Consider the following 25951-nt stretch of genomic DNA (forward strand, 5'->3'; position numbering starts at 1 on the left):
AACAACATTTAGGCCCGAAAAATTATGTCCAAATAATGACCATCTTTGTGGATGCTGTTCCGCAACACTCCACCCTTACCGGGTCACTTCTGGCAGGAAAAACCCAAATAAACAACTAAATGGCTTGTAGTCCAGGGTTCCCATTCCGTTCCTCAGCAGAGCGCTCGGAACCAAATAATCAATCACAGGCAAGAACTTACTGAATGTTGCAGGGTGATTGCTAAAAACTCGCAGAAATGGGCTTTATACATTTATTTACAATTCAACAAACAAGGCTCGGATTCTTCCATTAATTCTCTAATTTACATTATTTAGTTTTCTCTTATTTGAGCCCCATGGCGGAACTGCAGCGTGGAAGCTACTATCATCGGCGGAACTGCCTCGGGATGCTTTTTCTGAGACCGCTGAAGACCGAAAGATCACTCTCCCTTCTGCTATCCATTTCACACACACTGACCTGTCCTCTCAGAGAGGCCGTATTTATACTTCCTCCCTCGTCGCATGGTTAAGGGCTGAAAGTTCAAATCTTATTGGCTCTTTTGAACTTACACTGAACCATGGAAGAAACCCAAGCATACGGAATTATACACAAACACACACAAAAAACAAATACTGTTTGTAACAATGCACCCTGTGTGTCTGTCAGTGAAGCTTTGCAGAGCTCACTGATTGACTGCTGGGATATGGCATTAATAATTTTTTCATATCAGCAACTGTTGGGGGTTTCTCAACGTATATCTTGGTTTTTGATGTACCCCCAAAAAAAGAAGTTGCAGACCGAGAGACCTAGTGATCATGGTGGCCACAAAATGTCACAAACGTGGGAAATGATATGTGTTGGAAACATTATGTTGACAACTGTCATTGTCCTCGATGTATGGATATTGCCCCATCCCGTAGGAAGCACACTTGGCATACGGAAATGCAACATCAGGTGCTAGAAAATTGTGATACTTCAAAACGTTGTGATCTGAATTAACAGTAACATTACGAGCATCTTCATAAAAAGAAACATGGGCCAGCAACCCTCGAATTCACACACACTGTCACTTGTTCACAGAATTTGTTCATGTAGTCTTTGCTATGTATTCACTACAAATTCATAACTTTTAAAAAATGCCTCCATGACAGATACCTGATGCATAGCATTCCATTGCTCCATGATAACTGAAAATGCAAGAGTAGTAGTATACCACCGTGGCAGCCTAAATACAGGGGTCATCCAGAAAATAAGTTCGATTTTGTAATTAAAAAAAACAAAATGTATTGGAACAAAAAACTTCATTGCACACTGAAGTAAATGCCTTGGACTAATTTTCAACATGGCTGCCACCACTGTTCAGACACATTATAACAAGACCATGTTTTGTATCCTCGTATCGTAGAATGATGTCCTTTGAAGCAGCGACCGGGAAATGTGTGGAAAATTCACTGAAGGTGCCAACAGGGTGAATCACCTGTCCTTTGTAGTCTTCTCTTCCACTACATGGAGCAAGTCGTCGGCCACCACAGATGGTCACTCATTGTATTCCTCATTGTGCAATTCTACCGCCCTTCGTAAAACTGTCGCACCCATCTCTGTACCATTGAGGCACTCATAATCTGTTCCCCATACACCTCACAAATCTGATGGTGGATTTCAGCTGCTGACACGTTCCGCACATTCAAATATGGATCACGCACCAGACTTCATACGTGGCGGGCATCTCGGTTTTCTTGAGCTTTCTGCAATCTACTGTCTTTCCTCCAACTGATGTCTGTGTCTTGCCAACAGGTCAAACAACTCTAGCCCCCCCCCCCCCCCCTTCCACACACACCCTTGGTGCACCATTGCGATTGCAGCTCTGCTGCGACACAAGTTGCAAACAGAAATTACTTTCTGAATATACTATATATAGAGGCACATATTTTTGGTAAATAAAAAAGCAAAATTTCGGTATAAAAACTGAGTCAATTTCGGGTTCAAAAGCGGTAAATAAAATAAAATATTGGTGTTATAGCAGTGAAAAATTGGATCAAAAGTGGTATATGAAAAGACATTTTGGTTTTAAAATTGTGAATATAACCCTAAATTTGATTTAAAAACTACACTTATTCCACAGAATTAACATTTCACTTCTAATAGCCCATTTATGTAGTTATCCGAGTTAAGTTTATTTCTGTGTAAAGGAGTCAATTTTTGTTTCTCCAATATTAACAGCAGAATTAATCAATTTTCCGGGAATTGCATAACTCTCAGGATAATTCAGACCTCAGAAGGTACCGCGTCTGTGAATAAACCCTAAATTTGGTGTTTAAGAGTTAATTTCGCTTTTTGCAGTTCATTTCGCATTATTTCGTGACAACATGGTCACAAAATGCATCTCACACCTTTCAAAAACAAAAAATTAACACTACAATGTGTTTCTTCAAATTTCGTTTTTTCGTCAAAAACGAAATTTTCATGCTCCTAACTATATACTAGTGAACATAAAACCATGAGATCTCTTTGCGAGATGTGTGTACTACATGGAATCATTGGGTAAATAAGAATTTTAGCCGCTAAGGAAACAAAAGTTCTTTTAAAAATATGTTTATTTTTTTTCCCTACAGCTCTGGCAAGAGGTGCGCACGCGGTGGGCAGAAATTGATAAGATTGAAGGCAGGATAAAAGGAGTGCAAAAGTGAAAGTGTTGAAGCAAAAATGAGTCTTATTTGCTTGAATAAATTTTCCAAGACATGAATAAGTGAGCAGCAAACACATGACTGACTGCCAAACTCTCAACTTTTGGATCTTAATGAAATGTTGTATCAGTGATCAATACAGATTCCTCGAGGGTTGGAGAAATCCTCGAAGCTGCAAGAATGGATGAATAGCTATCTGTTGTGTTCAAAGGGAGCTTGAAAATTAATATATTGGCGTGCATGTGGTTACAGTGAAAGAATATAGTTTTGTTTGGCACGTATGCAGATGTGAACTGGATCTGAGATGTCCAAACGAATGTTTATTTTCTATGCTAGCACCAGGAGAGTATCATGTTAACTACAGAGGCCATAACTGTGTAAATTGTTGTTTCATTCAGAGAAGTTTAAATGTACCATTGTTTCATTTTTAAAGCTGCGTTACAAAATTGGAATATCTGCTGAAAAACTTCACGAGACAAAAATACAAGACATGTATGTTTTGTGGTATTTTAAAAGTAAGTGAAATGGTGAAATTTAGTCAAATTATGTTTAAACGTTACATAAGATCATGCCTTAAGGATGTGTAATAGCTGTTCATTTCATTAATTTAGTTGTACATTGTATTTTTCACTTGCATTTTTGTATTAGTTCGTATGAGAACAAATGCTATTTCATGTTCTAGTACTAGTTTAGTACCATTAACCTTAATACAGGCAAGAAAACAGTAAATTTTTAAACAAAAGAAATGCTTGACAATTGGCCTCGTGTGTATTGTAAATTCAGATGAACCGAGGTCACAAACTGTATATGTACAAATTTGTCATTCGTAGTTTTGTGTAGATAATGTTTTATTCATAGCAATGTTTTCCCAGACCTATCAATATAAATTTTGCACACATACAAGGTACATCAACTTTGGAAATATTGAAATTCTGAAGAAATAAAACTGTGAGATAATATAACATGTCTTCTGATTCCCGTCACTGATCTTTGTTTTTAAGAATAAATAGGTGAGTAGATTTCATTTTGTGTATTATTAATAAATATTAATAATATACGAATAATAATAATAATAAGTATACATGAGAGATTATTAACCTAGCAGGTTGCATTAAGATGAAAGAATGCATGCTGGGTAAAAATACTCGGAAGAAAAATTACTTTTTAAATCCGAATTTTATTTGTTTTAAAGCATGTAAATAGTAATACTTTCATTGAATAATCAAATTTATTAATTTTGAATATGTTTCCATTGCATCACACAATTGATAAACACGAGAGAGAGAAAAAATAAAAACACGTTGAACAAACTGAAATGTGTAAATGCATAACCAGGCAGTGTTTCTACAGTCCTGTGTGCGAAACTATCGAACTAACAGCCAATTCAATGTCCTGACACTCGGAAGGGTTCACTGGAAAGGTACTGAGAAGGGTGGGCTCAAGCACCCACAATTGGACAAAAATATATTGTTCAAAATTGCATGAGTAATTTTTACTTATATCTGCATCTTAACACACTTTTACACTTCTGGGAATGGCTTCCGGTTCCTACTTGCTAGGTTTCAGTTGCTGCAGTAGCGGGAGCCAAATGTGATGCACCGGACTGCTGTCAATGTTTATTTCATGCAGAAAGAGCATAATTGCATGTCTTTTTATCTTGGTGTCAGCATGTGCGATGTATGCCTGGCTGAAACTTTTTTGAGGGTTTGGGGGGGAGGACACTGTCAAGTGCTGCTGTATACATTCACCGATGGCGCTAGTGGATCTGCCAATGTAGTGTACATTGCACTCTCACTGGGCATCATATACACCCAAGTTGTCCAGGGGAGAGAGGAAATACTCCTTTTTTTATTCCCCAAACATGAATTAACATAAAAAATTAAATTGTTAAAGAAAACTACAATACTAAATTTAACCACTTGCCTGATTAACCCGAGTTAACTCAGAATTTGTTTTTGCTTTACATATTATTTACCAGAGTTATCTCGTTAAAATCGTACAACTGCAGTGCACTTTTCTGCCTACCCGGACAGTCTTGTTTGAGCTTTAAAAGGTGTTAATTCCCATTTTGGCCACTAGATGGAAGGTGTAGATAGCTTGTCGAGGTACTGCTGCCATCTACCGAATTCCCATGACACTACGTAGTTGTCGCCTTTCCAGTGGTACGATAAAATGGGTGGTGTTGATCAGCATCTTGCAGCGTACGCCACACCAAGGAAGCGTGGCAAAAAGTATTATAAGAAGATTTTCTTTCATCTGTTGGATCTGTCTCTTTGGAATTCATACGTGGTTTACACCAAGACAGGTGGAACAAAATTGCACCTTCAGTTCCGAATGGAAATTGAGTGACATTATCAAGCAGTACCATTCAGATGGTATGCTTCCATCAAGTGGCAGACCTAGCACCACCCCAACACCCCACTGCCTGTCTGGATGACACTTCCCTGAATACCTTCCCCCGATGGATAAGAAGCAAAACCCAATGAAACAGTGCACCGCAAAACCCAATGAAACAGTGCACCGTGTTTTGCCGAGTTCGGGATGCAAGAGGAAAGAAGATTCGTCGCGAGTCAAGATACTATTGCCCAGATTGCATTCTGTGTTAGCCCATGCTTTCGGGTTTATCACACTGTGGGTAGCATTTGATGTGATACAGTTTGTGTGATAGTCTGTAAACTGGGACAACATTAAAATGTGAAGACATTTTATTTTCCACAGTTTATATGCTATTTTCAAACATTTGTACTACTTTCCATGTATGTACGAGTTAACTTGGGTTAATAATTATGGAGGTTTTTTGAATAGTTTTGTAACCTTATTTGACCCCAAAAATAGAATTTCGTTACTGTTCCTTAATTGCCGATATCGGTACATTACAAACACACAATAAAAAAAATGTGTAAAATATGGACCATTTTTGGGAAAATAATGTGTCAGGCAAGTGGTTAATGGAATCTGAATAGATTCAAATCTCTCATGGAATGTTCACTTAAATTTTCAATTCAAAAGTTGAGTAAGTTATGTTACATGATAGATTTTTAAGAAATGTTCTCATCTTAAAAGATCTAAGAAGAATTAATTTTGGCCAGATCCATCCTGTACTAACGCATGGCATCCTCTTCTGGGGCTGTACATTAAAAATGCATGAAATTTTTATCTGGCAGAATAAGGTTTTAAAAGTGATTGAAAGCATGCCAAACTCTAATTCAACAAAATAAATATTTGTACTTCTTTAGTACAGAGTTAGTCCTCATTTTACCATTTTCCTGCCTTTCAAGTTCTTTTTTTTTTTTTTTTAGGAATACTGGGCCAAAGGGAGGGTTATAACCCCATCAACCTTCCCTTGGGCATGCCACTGGTGGTCAGCATAGTATACAGAGGTTGTTCAGCGTATATTTGACCAAATGCGATTCCTCCCCCCTGCACTCAGAATGAACTCACCCAACCTTGGTCAGGCATGTTTGTCAGTGTAGTGTGCGAGCTGTAAAAGAGTGGTTGTGTTTTCTCACTGGGCCAAAAATTCTGCCCAAACTGAGCCGCTTTTTGGGAGGAGTGCGTTGTATAACTTTCAAAGTGTTTGAGTTTTCTCGCTTGGCCGAAAATGCTGCCAAAACAGTTGCTTTTGGGAAGGTTATGTTGTAGCCTTTTATGACGCAAAGTTCAGTGTGTCAATAATCAGGAAGTAGTGTAAGAGCAAGAATTGTGACGTTAGTTTGACTTTATTCAAGAATGTGATCGGCAAGTATAAGGATTGCATGGCCCCAGCGTTCGGTTCTCCAACAAAGGGGGCGAGAACACGTCCGTGCACACATGCCACCACCAGTATGCAGGTGCAAGGTGCAGTTAACAGTTTCCAAAGACATATTTAGATGATTTTCCATCTGTCTTTGGGTCGGCGGATTCTCTTGCATGCCCATTCTGCGAAGTTTCGCCTGCATACTGGTGGTGGCTTGTGTGCACGGCCTTGTTCTCGTCCCCTTTGTTGGAGAACCGAACGCTGGGGCCATGCAATCCTTATACTTGCCGATCACATTCTTGAATAAAGTCAAACTAACGTCACAATTCTTGCTCTAACACTACTTCCTGATTATTGACACACTGAACTTTGCGTCATAAAAGGCTACAACATAACCTTCCCAAAAGCAACTGTTTTGGCAGCATTTTCGGCCAAGCGAGAAAACTCAAACACTTTGAAAGTTATACAACGCACTCCTCCCAAAAAGCGGCTCAGTTTGGGCGGAATTTTTGGCCCAGTGAGAAAACACAACCACTCTTTTACAGCTCACACACTACACTGACAAACATGCCTGACCAAGGTTGGGTGAGTTCATTCTGAGTGCAGGGGGGAGGAATCGCGTTTGGTCAAATATACGCTGAACAACCTCTGTATGCATGGTAACAGTTCGGAATGTTTATTTGCAAACAAAGTCTCATATAGGAGTATATGAAAGAGTAAAAGCATTCTTCAGAAAACACTGAGGTAGTAATAAATAAGACTGAAATATGTTTTAACAGATACAAATAGAAATTGAACCATGTAAAAAATGAATGTTTATATTAGTTCAGAAATAAACCATTGGAACTTAGGCAATATGTTAACCCTTAGACGACAGAACGTGTTTTGCCGGTAAACTCGCCAACGACAGGCATTTTCAGCGCAAATTTTAAACTTCCGCATGTTTTTAAATAAAATTTTATATCTCTGGAACTAAGAATGCTAGAGTTACAAATTATGCCTGGGGCTATAAGGCTATGCTATAAAAACCAAATTTTCCATAATCTGGTAGAAGAAGAAAGAAAAACTTGTTTTTTTCTACGAAATTTGAAATTCGTCTAACCCCACGCTAGCAACGCCGGGACGAGAAGGTACAAAACGGTACCTACATTTTGTCTGATATGTTTTTCATTATCGTGAAAAAAATTGTGCACATATTGCAGATACTTTCTGAAGAAAAAATTCAAATGTAAAGCAAGAAAAACATGATTTTCAGAGGGCTGCCTCCCTTCCCAAATATAACAAAAATGAAATTAATTAAACATTGCTAATTACATACCTCAAAACAATATGTCACAAGATGGCATTTAAGGGTTAAACCTATACTCGCTCCCATAAAGCACATACTTATACTACGATGAGACTGACATGGGGTGATACCAACCATGGGTATCCCCTGAAAGTTTTTTTTCTGTCTGACTATGAGGGAAATGTAAAATATATACAACCATTTATGACTAGACTGGATTTGTAGGTGAAATGACCACAATACTTTAAAAAAAATTGCCCTTGATGTGTCGGACTCTTCTTAACCCGTAGTCGACGCTCCTGGGGACGAGATGGAAATTTGTTTTCCTTTTCATTAAGAAATGCCAGCAGAGACGTGACTCACCCAGTAGTCGCATAGCCCTTTGTTCTCTCAGGTCCAGTGAAGTGGTTATGGTCGTTAGGGTGTTACTGTGCCAGAAGCAACTACAATTGGGTCCCCAAGACCCGTGTGTGTTGTTAGGGTTACTTTTCGTGTTAATGCATGTTTTACAACCATCAAGCTATGTCTATCTATCATTTTGAATGAAGAAGACATCCCTGCAACCTCGAATGATCCCCTAACACTTATTGATGATGTCAGTGGTTTAGTGAATAGGAGGTTAGCGAACATGAATCAGCTTCAGAGGAAAGTGTAGAGGAAGATGCTAAAGAATGAATATCTCATTCTTCTACAATAAAGCTCAATACAGCATTAAGATAGATAAATCTAATTTCTTTTGTGGTAACAACCGATGTAATTGGTCTAAAAATCCAGCAGTACATGGTAGAAATACACAACGCAATATTATGCCTCAAAAGTCTCAATCTGAGGCTTTGATCAAACTAGAGTTGTGTTATTGTTCTTATTCCTGTCTTTTATAATCAATATAATAAGTATTTAATTATTTGCACATTTGGTCATCTCACGTATCACCGCTGGATAGAATGATGCTGCTACCTGTTCAGATATACTCATTTCTATGCATGTCTTCTGATGTAGTAAATATATTTATCAAAAGGTGCCTATTTTTTAAACTACATTATCCTGGATTTCTGAAATCGCCGCACTTTTCTCCCCGTATCGGAAGTAATGTAGATTTTGAAAATTGTGTGTTTACTCACTAAATATATTCACGGAATGGTAATATGGGTACACCGTTCTTTTAGAATTATTTTTCAGCCTTCATGGCACTTTTAACGTCATGTAATTTTAAATTCCATATCCCAATAACCTTTTTTACCTAATCCTGGATTTATTTTTACATATATGACGAAGTATTTTATTTACTGAAAAGATAGACCTGAGGAAGCGAAGCATAGCTTCACAAAACTTCATCTGCAAGGAGTTTTACGACTTTTATACTCGCTCACGTAAGTTTTTTATACTTTTTATACTGTGCATATATTTAGTTAGTAAACGCACAATGTTCAAAGTGTACATTACTTCCGATATGGGGGGAAACTACATTATTTTATCATATTAACATACTGTTCTTACAACTACCAATAATACATTTAAAGCATGAACAGAGTTTGTTTCTTTCAACACTATCTACACGTAAAAAATAAAATAAGCTGGGACCCAGGTGTGTGTTAAGTGTAATTTTTGAGGTGTGTCTGTTATGGGTTAAAGATTTGCCCTCCTGAGTTTAACCCTTCATAGGTAGCACACTAACTCTAGTTCTGGACTGCACAAATGATTACTATTATGATAACACTGAAATTTTCATAATGTGGGAAATTACTTATTTTGTCCTGTGTTTTTATTTCATTAACTAAAATGCAATTTCTTTTTATTGAAAATAAATACTTAATCATAATAATTGAACGTTTGGCATTTTAGACTGTTAATTTAGAACACCCAGTTTCTGACACCATGTGTGACCAACATTTTTTTTTTATTTCACGTGACCCAGGATAGGTTAACCAAACCATATGCAATTCATTGGCAAGATTGTGAATCGACCAATCAATGCTACCAAGATGAACTTACATCTGTGAAATATTTTATATTAGGGAGACATTAATTTACCAGCAAGGCAAACACTGGATGGGCTGAACTGAGATTTTTTTTTTATTTTATGCAATAATATACATTAGGAAGATTTCACCAACAAATGTCAATAAAAATGTATGTTCAAAGTGTATAAACAGAGCATATAATTTGTGTGAAAAGAGAAAAACACGCTGATTCATAAAACATTGTTATTCCTACAGGCAAGAGTTTCAATCTTCCTTGCATACAGCGCCACCACTATTCGGGCGATCTTGTGGAGTTTGCAACTTCGTAACAAGTTTGAACATGCAGGCGCGCTCCCCGTCAAGCGGAATGCTGGTGTAGGTATTATTGAAGGCCTATCGTCTATCTATCAGCGTGTTTGAAATGGGCAAGGTGAAGGAACTTAGTTCCGATCTGAAGGATGTTGTTATAAATTTGACCCTTAGAGGTTATTCGTTAAGGAAAATTGGACAAACAGTCAATAAATCACACTCCACAGTTCAATACATAGTAAACAAATTTAGAGAGGAAGGTTCAACACAGAATGTGCCGAGAAAATCAAAAGAGAGACGGTTGAATAAATGTGATGAATGCTTTATTTTAAAAAGGGTGCGAGAAAACCCCCAACTAAGTGTGTTCGTACACGAGATGCACGGAATGCGACTTTTGGGACAGCATAATGAACCTCACGAGACGCACGGATGCACTTATGGAACGGCCAGTTGCCATAACTCGTTTAACTCGTGCAACTTTCGGAAAGGGCCCTAGGTTGGGTTAGATAGAAGCAGAAGAAAAAGAAAGAGTGTTGTGGTACGTGCTAATTCCAACCGCAAATACTATTGGACATTAAGAAGTATCATATTGGAGAAGTACAACAAACTATTATGAAATATTTTGATAAAGGCAGTAATTAAGGTTGTGGGAATCCTTTAAGTGCATACCTTGTGTTTTCTTAAGGGTGGGGATTTTATTTCTAAAATAAATCATAACTGACATTTTTGGGTGGACTCGAGCCCCACAAGCCCATAAAAGTTGTCGCCGCTGCTCTCCATTTATCGGAAGCCGGAGTGAAGGTAGAGTTCCTTTATACAGTGTATTTGCAAATAATCAAATTTACACAATCATTTTCGTTGATTTCAGTATATAATATTGAGGCTGTGGAAAAGTAGTCACTTTAAAGTACACCGAAATATACGAGCAATATCTTATCTTATCGTGTAAACAGGCCCCTAGCCAGGAATTCTTTGTAAAGGGGGGGGGGGGGGCGAAGTCAATCCTAGAGGGGGCAAATTTTTAATAGATTGTGTCGCATTGGCAGATATAGCAGGATATACAGAGGCACTTGCCCCCTTCCCCAAAGGAGAGAAGTAACAGAATAGGTATGATATCTTGAAACTCCAACGAACAAAAAAAACTTCGAGCAACATCAAATAACCATATTCTGGTGATGAACTTTCCGGATTGCCAAAGAATATGAAGATAAAGTTTAACATAAATAGGCTAATCGGGACTGTATCTACTTGATATTTACAGGTCGATAATATTAATAGAGGATTAATATGTACCAACAGGTTTGGGCCTTTTGCAGAACTGATTAAGGGGGAGCCCTTCATAAATCGTGCTTCATAATGTTTCCCTCTAGTTTCCAGTATGCAAGATTTTTACGTACAAAGGAATCTGACGAGAATCCAACAACACCATGTGTTGTGTTATGGAAGAAAAATCGAATTAATTAAATTATAATGGATATATATTAATATTATCTACACTTTGATGAATTGTGTAAAAAATTGTAATTTTTTTTTTGTACTTGCTGAAACATGGGTGAGTCTCTCAGTCCACCACGGATTCTATTTCCTTCAAAGGGGAGACTCTTGCATCACTACAGACAATGTTTGTCTCCTGGTTGCGTTAACCATTTTCCAAAATATTGTGTGAATGGTATTATATTATAGGTGAAATACATGTGTTTGACACCTGACAAACAAATAGGAATCCCTTGTTTGATGAATGGCTTCTTGGATTGCAGTGTCTTAATTAATATTTCATATTAAGTTTCAAAGAGAGAAATTGATTCAAAGGGGCGCAAATAATTTTACGGGGCACCATGGCATTCTCTTTAACATATTTTTCCCATATAGATCGTTTGGCTCCCAGTGCCGCCCCATAGCTATGGCTCTGAACTTGGACTATGAGAATTGGAGAGGATGCGAGCGAAGCGAGCAAAAAATTTTTACGAAATGTATTTTTATTTGCATAAATTTTCAAATCAAGCGGGCAATTGCCCCTCTGTGCCCCATGCAAGTGCCTATGGCCATCTGGAAGAAAAATGTAAGGAACACGTGAAAACTAATTCCATCTTGAGTACCCATTTGTCCTGTTATTCTTAGATTCTCCTAGTCTTGTTTTTTTTTTACTTCAATGTATTTGACATCCGTCCAAGGTCGGCGGGGACAATGCCCCCTGCCCCCCTGTGGTTGCGGCTCTATTTGTGAGTGTCTCTTCATCAATTTCACGTCATCACTCATTGTTGCAATTAGTTAGAAGTGACAGGAAAGCAACGCTAAGTAACAAACATCAAATATCCACTCCCTCTCTCTACCATATGAGTCACTATTACGAAAAGGTAGATTTGGGAAACAACATTTAAGCAGTTCCAAGTTCATACCAACACATCCAAGAAAAACATCCGAATACATTAGGCACCTTTAATACAAGACTACTCAAAATTTCACAACTGTTCTAAATATTGAAAATGGCAAAATCATTTGCGGAAGTCTGAATCTGGCAGGGATTCCACATTATACGGAATCCAACACAACTTAATAAATCAGCAAATCAATAACTGTCTTTGATATGTTGCTAGAGCAATATAGGATATACTTGTAAAGACTAGTGAGAATTCCGGGTCATTGTTCTATATCTTTCACAGGGGGGCAGTTGCCCTCCTGCCCCCCCTCTAGCTACGGGCCTGCTTGTAAATTTCATTGTTTGCAAATACGCTGTATACAGAAACTTATTATGTCATTTTTTGTGATTGGTTTTACGTCAGTTTAGTCTAGGACAATTTATTTGAAGGAGTTGGCAACACAAAGTTCTTCTGCGCAAAGAAGGGGATCAGCCAAGAAGTTAAGGGGAACCTTACCTTTGCAATTAATAAGAAAATATTAGTAGCAACATGCTGTCCACAAGACTTTTGCCATACGCAAGGAGTGCTGTAATGAATAATGGTAAGATATCCAAATAGTTTGATATAACTAATCTGATTCCAACGAACAAATTATACCGACTAAAGCATCTTCCACCGGAGTTTTTGGGAGCGATGTTCCTTTGTTAATTTTCGACAGATTCTTCTAGAAATTAATATTTGATTCTTTCCAATAATGAAACAACATGCCCTCATATATCGCAGTTTTTACAACATATTAACATACATAGGCAAAATGACGGAAGTTGTAAATTAAATCCTAACATGAACCGCCAGTGGCTAAAGCGTGACTTGTCCAGCATATCTTGCCCAAGATTTAGGAAAACTGCTCGTGTATTATTCACTGGGGTTTTACCAAAGTCATGACAAACATTCAGTTTCCGCAAATGGACTTTCTTCGCCAAACAAAAGTATGGGGAGGTGGAGGCTTAAAAGGTTTGTCCAGATTTTTTTTTCATTTTTGAGTGTAAAGTTTCATATAGGTGTGTGCGAAAAATTTAGGGCTGAAACTACAATAAATTTGCCTTTATGATAAAAAATGGGGTTCTATTGAAAAATTATGAACGTCCCTAGGATTTGTTTCAAGGAGGGCAAGCAAGATCATTTTTTTCCAGGTGGGACAAACTAGGCACAATTCCCCCTGTAATATTGTCCTCTCAAAAAACACACTTTCATTCTGATGTTACCATGTGCCTGCAACGCCTTTATAATATTTGGTATGACTTGAGATGACCGGACCCCTCTCCGATTTTCTTCATATTTGACATAGTCACTAATTGAAACCTCATAATCACGAATCTGAAGTTAAAAATTTGTCGGAAACGTCCAGAAATTGCGAACCATTTATGCTAGCCTCACGAACCATTGGCACGTGGTTAGGTTAGTTTCAGTTAGGTTAGGCAAAAATAGTTAAAATTTCGAGTCGTGGTAGTATCAGGATCTAGAAATTTGCAAATAATTGCGAACCATTGACCCTAGCCCCACGAACCATTGGCACGTGGTTAGGTTAGGCAAACATAGTTAAAATTTGGTATCGTGGTAGTATCAGGAATATATATATATTTGCTTGTGAAAGAAAAAAATGCACGAAAATCGACTGTTTCCATTCCGAAAACTAACGCCTTATTTTCGCTTATTTTACAATTTCTAGAAGTTTCCGACAAATTTTAACTTTAGATTCATGATTAGGAGGCCTCAATTAGTGAGTATGCCAAATATGAAAAAAATCTGAGAGGGGTCCGGTCATATCAAGTCGTTCCCGTTAATTATGTGCACCAACACTGCATTAAACGACATAACATGTCCATCCAGCTTCACTCTCAGCATCATTTAACACTTTCCAACAAATATGAAACTTTTAACAGTTTGATATAGGAAAAAAGGAATTTCTTCAATTTTACAGGATAAACTGTAAGGGTGTCGAATAAACCCTTCTTGATAGAAATATGTATGATACATCGTTGGAAAGGGGATGAATCAAGGATTCCAGAAATGTAGGATTTAAGGTGACGAAACAATTGGAAGTGGAAGAAAAGTAGTATTAATTGCTCCCAGATTCTGGGCTCCGCCCCTGGGTAATTGACCTACCGCTGCCCCGCCCTTTTCTATAGAGTCCCTTTGAATGAAAACATGATTTTAAAAAAGTTGAATTCTAGTGGCAATTTGCATACATATTCCCGTTGAAAACCAAAGTTCGACCTGGCAATTCTGTGTGTTTACAACATGAATTAGGTTCAAGGAAACCAGCTATGGCAAGTAATGTAGTAGTATTTTTTTTTATTATTTCATAGAAATGTAACTTCAAATTGAGAAATGCACAGTGGCAATCGAAGTGTTAAATACGTACTATTAGCGCACAATATATTTTTTTTTTTACTTTCAAACTGTAAAACAAGGGTCGATTGTGCAGTCTAGCTGGAGCAACTACTTAGTTTCTGTGGCATTTTCAAAGTTCGTGGAGGTATTTCCTTTCATCGTTGAATTTATTGGACCAGGAATTCATGTATTTTCGAAGAGAAATATATCTGACGCACAGTTACCGTTCTTCCTGTACGTGTTCCGTATGTTTGATGACGTAACTTCCTGTCAGTGTTTCCAACCATGCCATTGTTTTGCAAGAAGTGAAGATGATTTTTTTTTTCTTGAAAGCTTTATCACATTGTTTTACGAATAAAATTTTATCTTGTTTTACGAACAAAATTTTATCTATGCTTGCCTAACCAAACCTAATCTTGCCGAAAATGGTTCGTGTGGCTATCCGGAAATGGTTTTGGGGCTATCCGTCAATGGTTTGTGGGGCATTTTTAATTTAAGATGGTTGAAAACACTGCATACCCACTGAAAGCGAAATAAGGAAGAACAATAAATACTCGTAATGTGAAAAATTTAAATTATTTTCGTGAGAATAGCAAAATCCCACCTTAAAGAATGTTTGGCAATGCATAATAGGTAAGTAACAATGTCAAACAAGACGAAATGAACGAGTGAAAGGTGTTTTTCCCATACCAAACTGGTACCTAAGTAACAAGCTTGGGACATAGACATCAACAGGCTTAGTGATGTCTTTCTTTCTTGTCTAAGACTGTGCCATTCTTTTACTTTGGCGTACCTGAAGTGTTTCCACCTTTAAGGAAAAAATCGTCTGAATGCATGCATGAGGTATTTCGGTAATGTATCTTTTATTTTAATTCATCATATCTAATGCCAGTTTTCTTTCATTTCTACTCATCCTTCTCTGCCACAATCTTGCATTTATTCCAAGAAGTTAGGTACAAATATGATACAGAGAGAAGATTGAATGTGTAATATATACGCCTCAAACTTACTATGAGTCTTAAAAAGTTTATTTCAGTGAAATAAAATCACCGTTAAGGTGAGGAGGGACGTCTTTCTCGCTGGGGAACTGCCTATCACTGTTGCCAACTTTGCTCTTTTGGAGCCAGATCTGGCTCTTTTGTGCACTCGTTTGACTGTGACACCTGCCCTGTGCCCCACCATGATGCCACCACTGGCTCTGGCACATAAAGACCAACCTTTGCCATGAGTGTACATTTTGCACGTGACGTGACATTTATATATAGACTGCATCACCCACCCCCTCTTTCCTCCCCCAGATATTTTTATATATAGCGCTGTGCCTAAGGTGAAGATGACAATATTATTATCCGGGAATCTTTATTTTCGATTTCATATGAACATCATTGGATTATTGAGATGGGTGATGCCGCCAAATGTAGGCGTTGAAAACTAAGAATAAATTGCCATCACTTTAAAGCTAACGGTAATAGCAGCACCCCCCCCCCACCCCTCTGACACCTAAAATTACCCTAGGAGGCTCTTTATGCAGCCTTCATGAATCTAGCTCCTTGAAAACCGTCTTTAGCTCTATTAATTGTGAAATGTAGCTCTTTTTATGGACATCAGGTTTGGCAACATTGCCAGGATGGCCGTAAGAGGCAAGAAGAAATGCATTAGGTTAAAAAGGTAAAGTGCTCCCCTGTGCTTAGCACCACGCCATGAAGGGGTGTGGGGGTAACGCCCCACACTTTCTTGATCCGGTCGTGAGTGGGGGTGATGTGATCATCATCACGCCCCTGGCCGCCTTTACCCCCCAGGGTTTCCCCAGGTACCCATGTTATTCGACGCTGGGTGGGCGCCGGGGCCACTTCCAACGTTAGAAAAGTTCCCGGATTTGAACCGGGAGGGGATCGAACTCGGGACCTTGAGCATGGTAGTCAGACGCGTTACCGACTGAGCCACCGTGGCCCTTAATGCATTAGGTTTATGGGACCATTATTTTATTCATTCTCTCGGGAATATCAAACATCCAATGACGTAGAAAAAGTACATGGATGGAAAAGGGCTTGTTGAACTATGTCATAGTAGTAGGAAGAGTCTAAACTCCCATTTGATTAGCCGTAACTTGAAGTTGAAGTCTATTTCCCTCAAGGAATACATGGGATTCTGTAAATACTTATTAATCATATTTTTCGAACATCGTATCTAGCCTACTAATCAATTTGAAAAACAGTTTCCATTTGCAACATGGAGAGAAATTCATACTCTCTTGCAATTTAAATAAATGTTGCGTTTGGTCACAAACAAATAAGCTTTCTTTTAATGTCAATAAATGCTTTGTACTTTCTTTTGCTCGACGACATATGAGATACACTCACAAATATATAATTAACAGTAATTCTTTAAGTAGAAAAAGCATTACCAAGGATTTAGGAATATGGTTAAACAACAAACTCACCTTTGATACTCATATTGAAAAAGTAGTTAACGACTCTTATAAAATGCTTGGCTTTGTTTTAAGAAACTCCAAAGATTTATTTAATATCAACTCTTTAGTATATTTATTTAATAATCTTGTACGAGCAAAATTAGAATACGGAAGTACGGTATGGAACCCATATATCTCATGCCATATCAATAAAATTGAAAAAATTCAGAACAAATTTTTACGACATATTTACTACAAAAAATACAAGAGATCTTCATATGCAGATCGCATCTCCTATATTAAATTACTAAATGAATTCTCATGTGATACACTTCAACGAAGACGCGAAACGGCTGACCATATATTCCTATACAAACTTGTCAATGGTATACTTGAGTGTGAAAATCTTATACAGCTGATAAACTTTAACGTCAATTATAAGGTATTAAGAGTACGACAACCATTTTACTGCAATAAATCAAACACAAAATTCCATCAAAATTCTCCAATCATTAGATTATTAAGTAAACATAATAATATTGTCCCGAATGGAATTGATTTGGATTTTGCTTTTAATATTAAAAACTATCTATATAGTTTAAACAACATATTAGATATAATATACAAATAAAACAGATCTAATTCTAGAGTGATTTATTTATAGTCTCAAATACAATTTATAGCTTTCCAAATTTTGTATACATATAAACGAATTCAAATTTGAACTTTTGCTTTGTATTGATTATTCCTGTTTCCTATTTAAATAGTGGTATTCGTATAATTTCTTTATTCTTCTCAAGCTTTTATAGTTTGTTACTTGTTTATGTTTTGTTTCTTCTGTCCTTTAGTTTTCTCCTCTGTTCAAAATTTGTAATATGTATATGTATGTAATTTTTTGTATTTGTGTAACTTTTGTATTTGTATAACTTTTTGTATTCATATTTATCTAATGTTTTGTGTAATAATTACTATGTGTTTGCATCATGTATTATATATTTATGTAAACTATACTGTATATAGCCTATTGTAATTGGAGCATTCGCTCTGTTATAGGTGATTGGTTAATAAATAAATAAATACTAAACACTTCTTTAAATAGCAGTGCCCAATACGACGATATTGAAATAAATGCACAACTAGTGGTTAATTGTCCCTCCTCGCATTAATATATATGTATTTAGTCTCTCATGTTGTGGCTCACACTTTCATTATTATATGCTTCATTCACCTGTACCCTCTACTGAAATTAATAAGCTGCAGAGCTACTTTGTCATTTTTTTTATTTTAGATTGTGATGATTGATGATAAGTAGATGAAATTGCTGATTGGTCTAATGCCCAGGTCAGGACTCGAATCCAGAACATTCCACATGCACTCAGTTTTCTCAACCAACCAAGAATGTTTTTTGTCCTATGGTTGTATTATTTGCTTCAATAACCTTTGTCCCATGCTACTGTTTAAAACTTGTAGGGCAATACTCACTCAACATAAGACTACTTCCAACAGGGAAACACTGATAGGTTTTTTTTTTGCTTGTCTTTTAACCTTTAGAGGATGGCTAGTTTCAAGCGAGACTACCCAAAGTATGCACTTAGGGACAGCTGGTTTTAAGTGAAACTGCCACATGCAGTGCCTCAAGTGGAAATTTTGGGGGAGGGGGGGGTGTTTGGTTGATGTTTGGTCCACCTACCCAGCTACAACGGAAATGTCGATACAGAAACCGATGAACATTCACACTGAAATGAGCAGGAGCTCCATCGTGCATGAAGTACATGTGTCGTCGTATATTGAGTGGCACTTGTTCCAATAGCACAGGTATGGTGTCCCGTCAGAACACTTTGTATGTCCGTCCGTTAAACCGGGGGGGAGCACGTAGGACCCCACCAAGCAATCACCCACAAGGCCAGCCCACATTGACGGTAAACCGGTGTTGATGATGTGAATGAACAATCGCGTCGGTTCATACGTGCTGATTGTGGAAATTCACAATGTGGTCACGTTGGAAGGAGGCCTCATCAGTAAACCACACAGTTGCACTAAAGTCAGGGTTTGCACATTGCTGGCAAAACCATTCACAGAACACTACTCGTGCAGGGAAATCGGCTGCTGACAGTGCCTGCATGCGTTGTAAATGGTACAGGTACAACAGGTTTTCACGCAACACTCTCCAGATAGTCATGTGGTCCACATTACGTCTGGCTGCTAATTGTCTTCTGCTGACACTTGGTTCGCCTTCAACGGCATGCAGAATCGCCTCCTCCAGTTGTGGTGACCTCGTCCTTCTCGGCCTCCTCCTGTCACGTGTGGCAGGCATGAATGTTCCTTGTTCCCTCAGACGACGATGTATTGACTGAAACATTGTCCTGTCACACAACTGACAGTACTTACTCGATGCTCATCTGGCAAGCAGTGACGTAATCCGCATGGCAAGCTCACTACATCTTCCTGTCTGCACTGGATGCCACTTGTGGTGCATGGTCGAACTGATGCTTTGTACGTACCTTCCCCTCCTTCGTACGTTCATCTGGGGTTCACCAGAACGTCTACCACATTACGTGCGGACTGCATGTTCTGGTATGGAGTGTTGTGTGGTATGTAGCTTACGAAATGTAACGTGTCAATAAAGCGTTTCCTGACTACGATATGCTTCTCGAACACCCCCCCCCCCCCCCCCAATTTCACTCGGGGTCAAATCCAATGTCTCCCACCATGTTTCCTGCCAGTTCAGATGTGGTGTATGTGGCATCTGACAGCTTTTTCGACATTCCACACTACACCGCTTTTGCCTCATACACAGTGTGCAACTTCTTCGAAAATGCGCTCTAATGCATCAATGACACATTTCCGGACCCATGTTCATATAACATTATTTCATTGTATCCATGTGAGGAATATGTCCCCCAAGTATTGACATATATTTATGTTACACCCTGTATATTGTAGCGTGACGGGTAAGGTACTGGATCGAGTCACGCCGGGACGTAGCTCAGATAAATACGATAGGTTTTGTTTGACTTAGCTAACCACCTCTACCCTTAAGGGAGCTGATGAAGGATTGTTGGGAGCCTGTGGTGTTGAACGCTACTCACCCCTTGCTGTAGGTCTGGCCCTCGACTTCTGACGTCAGCGACGGTTGCACGGTGACAGGTGCCCGCTGGAGAGATCGAAGGTGGCGATAAGAGACGGCAGGCAATTCGCCGACTTGATTGTAAATGAACTGCAGATTCTTTGGCTGGCTTACACCAAGGGGTGAGTAGCGTTCAACACCACAGGGATCTCTTTAATGAACATGATAACTGCTGTAAATTTAGAATCATTTAGGTAAAAAAAATTCTGCAGCTAGAAACCTTGTGAGCAAAATTGGACAATTTGTTTCAAGATGGTGGGTGAAAAACTTGTTTTCCGCATGTTGCAGGCTCCATGCTATGCTCTACAATGTTGTTTTTTCTAACAAGAAAATTAGAGAAAGAAAAGACTTTATGATAGTAACAACCAAGGACAAAGTACAAGGGAAGAAAATGTATATGTTTTGCATTGCAATATCGCACACAATTTTTTATGAGCCATCTTTTGACCACATAATTTTATACAATAATGAAATCATTGTCATTTTGTGAGTAAAAATGTGCCAAGATTGACTATGAGGATGGAGGAAGCCAGATGATAATTTGAAGAAAATAAAATCTCACTTTTTCTTTTAGGATGACAATTTATTCATGTGGTGTAAAGAAAATAGTTGCATATATCCAGATGTCAGAATATCCTGATAACATTTTATCCATATTTGGCCGTCCCTAGCTTCGACCCCTTTATTAGGAAACAGTGAATCAGTATGTTGCTTCAGTAAGTATTTAGGGCAGCGGGGCTGGACTCCCTCTCAATAATCCTTATATAATACATAATGTTCTCTTTTCAGCTGGCCTCACCAGCATCCGCTCGATGGCTGCTTACCAGCCGCCGGCTAATTACAAACCGCCCACGATGGACGAGCTGCCCATTCCCTGCGGGTCGTGGCAAGAGGACTACAACTCCAAGCAGAGGAAGTACACCCTTCACCTTGCAGTTGGTGCTACTATCTTTGCAACTTCCTTCTTTATAGTATGTATACTTTTCTTTAACACGAGGGAAACCATTTTTTGTTATCAACATGTAAGCAAGGGTAGAGAAATGCAGAGTGGCTGTTCGCCATGCCACCTGGTGCCTGAATTTTTCATGTTCAGTTCTAATATAGCCGACCTCTGTGTCAGAGTGGTTAGCACAGTGTCCTCAGTTTGACTTAGGGCCTGAGCATGGGTGTTTCCTTTGAAAAGAACTCAGAATTTAAGAATATAAGCTAAAATAACCATTGCAGCAAATTTGCAGAACAGGCACCAGGTGAAAATTTTAAGGTGGCAGGTAGTTATTTGCATTAAAAATCCCAAAGTCATATAAATTAGTTGAAAGAAGCATGTTTCAGAATGTTGTGTTTTTTATGAGAAATTTGTGAACATTTCTTAGGACAGGCAGTGCAATAATAGTAATATAATTGTTATTGAATTTAATAATAGAAACTGCATGTTAAACATTATCAATCTCAGTAGTTACTGCTAATAACATGTTCTGGTTTTTGTTAACTTGTTTTTGATGTACATTCTGCAGATTTTTTCAGAAGAGTAGTTTTTGCTGAATTTACAATTGGAAAAAAACTGATACAGGGTGTTTCACTCACTCGGGGCCCCTGATTTTTGCTTATAAAAATTCAAACTATTGGTCATAATGTAATGACATTTGCTACGTACAGAAGCATGGCCACTATTAGCACATGATTCTCCATGTTACAGAAGGTAGCCACCAACACACCAGGAGTCGTATTAATCCGTAAGATTGTATTTTATTTAAACCTTCTCTGGAAGCTTCATATTGACCATGGCATTCACTTGTTTACACCAGTGGTATTTCAATATTGCACAGTTAAACGTTAAGCAAAACTTCCTGATGTGTTGAGGAAACAGGAGTTTGATCAGGAAATTAGGTGGTCAGCTGTTTGCAATAAACAAACAGGTAGAAAACTCATGATTCAGCATGGAGGAAGAGCTCCATGGCCTGGGTTTATAGAGGGTAGACAGGCAGAGAGAGGACGGACTTTTGATTTGGATTGGAGAGAGAGAGGACTGGAGAGGAGAGCTCAGTGTCTCGCTGGTCAACAAGCAACGAAGTTCAAAGAGAGTTTAGATTAATTGTATTTTACTTCATTTTAAATTCATCATTATCATTCTTCAGATAGACAGGTATTTATCCAAACAACATGCATGAGTCAGGTTTGAAGGTTCATAAAACCGAATGAGTGACCATTGTCTTTTCTAGTTGCTTTGATTTATTGATGGAGTGGCAGGTTTCAATCCCATCATTCAGTAGAATGATACGGAGTCACAGCGTCAATTTCCCGTTGAATGCTGTCTTGCAGTTCCATGATAGTCCGTGGCTTGTTGCGATAGGCCTTTACTTTCAGCATGCCTCATAGGAAATGACACAATCTTCTTCAATGCAGGATACAGTTTCTTGCATGCTGGCTTTGGAAGTGTGGCAAGTGATGCCATCCTGCTGAAAATATCCATTACTGAGTTCCTCGTCATGAAACTGATTTACAAACTCTTGGAAGTCTGTTGTGTCGAAATAGATGGGCCAATGACATATCCATGCTTGTCATACACTAAGATATGTCCATAGCAAATTTCATTACATTATGACGAATAGTTTCACTTTTATAAGCAAAAATCAAGGGCCATGAAGGAGTGAAACGCACTGTATTTTACAACAGGGATTATGTTGGATGTGATAATCAGTTCTGGGAGAAATTATGCAGAAACAAATATCCAGAATGGGAAGATTTTTTGGTGGAGTCATAAACGTAACTCCACAAAATGAAGTGAATGTTGCTGTTCATGTGCACAATAATGTGGACTTGGGTTTTTCTTTCCAATTTTAATGTTGGGAACATGGCTAAGGTTTTTTTTTTTTATGTTGGGAACGTGGCTGATAAAATTTCCACCCTTTCCCTTATGAAAGGTAAAACTTGGGAAATGTTTAATTTTACATAATTTCCATACATTTTTTATGAGATTCCACCTCATTGTAATGTTGCATAGCCATTGGGCCATCAGCTGGAAATCATCTTCATGTTAACATATTGCACTTTCCATAATCCACCTGTGCATGGGTGGATTTTCTACAACTTGTCAAAACAGTAAATATGTATACAACTTGACTTTTTAAAAGCAACCGTTAGTTTTTAAAATAATCAGAGTATTTTTTGATGAAGTTGTTTTCTCAGGATATCAACCAGGTGATATTCCGAGAAAATCTCTTCATCATTCGATGCCAGGAAAGCTTCAAGAATTATTTATTTTTTTAAATAAAATAAATTAACAATGTTGTCAATACAGGAGATGAAGCAACAATGTCAGTTTCCTTCAATGGCCAATAGCCTTCCCGATGGTGTGGTGGTACCGTCGTCGCCTGGTGGAGGCACATTGTGGTTCAGATCCCACTTTAAACTGTAGGTCCAGTCCCAATTAGCCTATCTGTGCATAAGGTGGACTCATAGTTATTCAATGGGTCATATAGCATATAGGAATAAGAAGTTGAAGAATTAATAATGTAAATATTCCAACTTTGTACATTGTCAAATGAGACTGAAAATGAATTAAAATCATCATGTTAAAATATGCCACTTTCCACTCTTCTAAGAATACAATGAAAAATTATCATATCTAAAACCTTTATCTTAAAGTTTGAAAGGGGATGTAAAGAACTCCGTGAGAAAGGATAAAAGTGCAAGGTTGTAGAGGGACCGGCACAGGACTAACGCAACACATTAATAAGGTAAGGGGGGGGGGGGAGCTAAAAACTTACAGAACAGTTTGATGCCTGCTCTTCTCAAAATCTTGTTGTATCGCTTTGGTTCGAAAGGTTGCATTGGTTACTGAGGGTTCACTTCCAACTTTAGCACTTGTTGCCTGGTCATTTCAAAGTGGTATTGAATCAGCCTTGCGTAGGTCATGCTCATGATGCAAGCGGTTAGAAAAGATATGAGATACAGTCATTGCAACTATTTTTTTTTCACAAGAATATGGGACCAGCATGAAAATGTGAAATCTGCAAATGGAAGAGAGCAGTGTTACTGTGGAAGGTATGAGCAATGCAGATCAGGTGTACCAGGTGTAGGATAGAGAAGGGAGCAAAACATCCTTAAAGATATAATCATGTCTCACGTGTTTAGAAGTCAGAAAGCATACATTAGCTTTACAGGAACAGAAGAGGTGCATACTATGGACACTATTCCCCACAGTTTCCACCATCTCCCTGTGGCATTCTCTGGCATTTCCTGAAAAATGGCTATTTTTGATGCACAAATGCTGTTCACGCCATGGCAGGACTGTTGACTCAACAATGAATCAACACTGCCCGCTGTACAATACTTGTTTATTACATTGCCATCAAGTGATGCGTTCACATACGACAGATGCCACGTTCTCTGGGACATACAATCAAATTCTTGTACCACTATTTAACTTTGAGATAAAATATAGATGCCATGACTTATGCCCCAGTCCTCGTACAATACAATTATGGCCATGACACGTTTTACCTTTTAATTTTATCTTTATCTTTCAGTTTGTGCAGAGCAAAGTTTTCCCTTTCAATCTTGGACCAACGTACAAGAACGAGTAGACTTGCAAGTAAACAGCTGCTGAGAGAGTGTCTGAAACAGTAGCGAGTGTATAGTTCACTAACATGTAAATTTATATTGATGCAGTTACATACATGTTAGCCATTTAAATAAACATTTATGATTTTTTCCCAGTTTATTTCATTGATCATCTCTCCTGAGAAGACAAGGCACTGTTTAGTGTTGGTTACAACAACTATGTTGTCATTTGTTTACTTGGAAGCTATAAAAATGCTTATGTGGAAGTAATTTCTGAAACTTTGTTACAATGATTTGTATTGCTGCTTCAGATTGACAAAGACCATGTAATGAATAGAAATGTCAGATTTCAGCAATAAACCATGGAGTTTATTTACATAGCTATTAATATTTTGTGTTTTTCAATTGCTTCAACCACCGTCCCATGGGGCGGAGTAGTTAGCACATCGAGCTACAACGGCAGGAGTCCTGGGTTCGAATCCTGGCCTGGTAATGGATGTTTGTTAGTGTCCATTCATCATATCATCACTTATCCCCATTTGCGAAAATTAGCCAAATGTTTCACAAAAAATGAAGTAAAATAAAGCAAATCAATCGATTGCTTCAACCATTTTTTTAACATCTGTTTATTGTGACAATTCACAGAAGGCTGTCGCAGAATAAGTAATGTGTATTACGTGTTTCCGCGTTGCACAATTAGATGATTTTTTTTATTATTGTTAATTTCAAAGGCTCATGTCCTTCATTCACGAAGGGTACAACATGTGGAGTTAAAGAAAAAGTGTGTGAAGGGTCTTCTATAGAAGTTCATCCATACTCCAGCTTTCTGCTTTGGCAGATGATGAATTTGTCTTGGTGATCTCGGATGTTGAGGTGGCCATTTTCTTCCTTCTCTGCGGTGAATTTTATATTGTGATATATGTTGTTGAGGGCAGGTAGGAGGCTGTTTAGCTCTTTGTCCTGTTTGTAAATGAATCCATTCCACCGGGTTCGATACCTGCTGGAGGCACATGGCATAGTGGTTCGAATCCCACTTTAAACTGTAGGTCCAGTCCCGATTAGTCTTACTGTGCACAAAGTGGATTTAACCTTTTGCTGCCCAAGCGTCTCGAACGAGATACCCAAAAGTAACCCTCAGGGGACCA

At 38.2% G+C, this 25951-nt stretch overlaps 2 protein-coding genes across 4 annotated transcripts in view; both read left to right on the forward strand.

Moving 5' to 3' along the window:
* The window catches only part of LOC145997131 (uncharacterized), a 60946-nt gene extending 57330 nt beyond the window's left edge, over positions 1–3616 (forward strand). For all 3 annotated transcript variants that reach the window (XM_083133763.1, XM_083133765.1, XM_083133764.1), the window contains exon 12: positions 2593–3616. In XM_083133763.1, coding sequence (XP_082989889.1) covers positions 2593–2667 — 75 coding nt within the window. In that variant the 3' untranslated portion in view covers positions 2668–3616. The remainder of the gene's footprint in view (positions 1–2592) is intronic.
* A 9153-nt stretch (positions 3617–12769) lies between these two features.
* Positions 12770–24957, forward strand: COX7B (Cytochrome c oxidase subunit 7B). The gene is made up of 3 exons (XM_083133385.1): positions 12770–12916; positions 21036–21217; positions 24773–24957. The coding sequence occupies exons 1-3, from the start codon at positions 12865–12867 to the stop codon at positions 24827–24829; spliced, it is 291 nt and encodes a 96-aa protein (XP_082989511.1). The 5' UTR covers positions 12770–12864; the 3' UTR covers positions 24830–24957.
* Positions 24958–25951: the final 994 nt, after the last annotated feature.

Source organism: Lepisma saccharinum, chromosome 13 (assembly GCF_977018435.1).
Source record: "Lepisma saccharinum chromosome 13, izLepSacc3.1, whole genome shotgun sequence".
NCBI classification, from domain to species: domain Eukaryota; kingdom Metazoa; phylum Arthropoda; class Insecta; order Zygentoma; family Lepismatidae; genus Lepisma; species Lepisma saccharinum.

Bases quoted from the DNA above. Each gene is read 5' to 3' on its own strand.
- COX7B (XM_083133385.1), top strand. From the start codon at position 12,865: ATGCTGTCCACAAGACTTTTGCCATACGCAAGGAGTGCTGTAATGAAT. The intron at 12,917-21,035 runs GTAAGATATCCA...TTCTCTTTTCAG, and splicing joins GAGTGCTGTAATGAATAATG to CTGGCCTCACCAGCATCCGC. The intron at 21,218-24,772 runs GTATGTATACTT...TTTATCTTTCAG, and splicing joins TTGCAACTTCCTTCTTTATA to TTTGTGCAGAGCAAAGTTTT.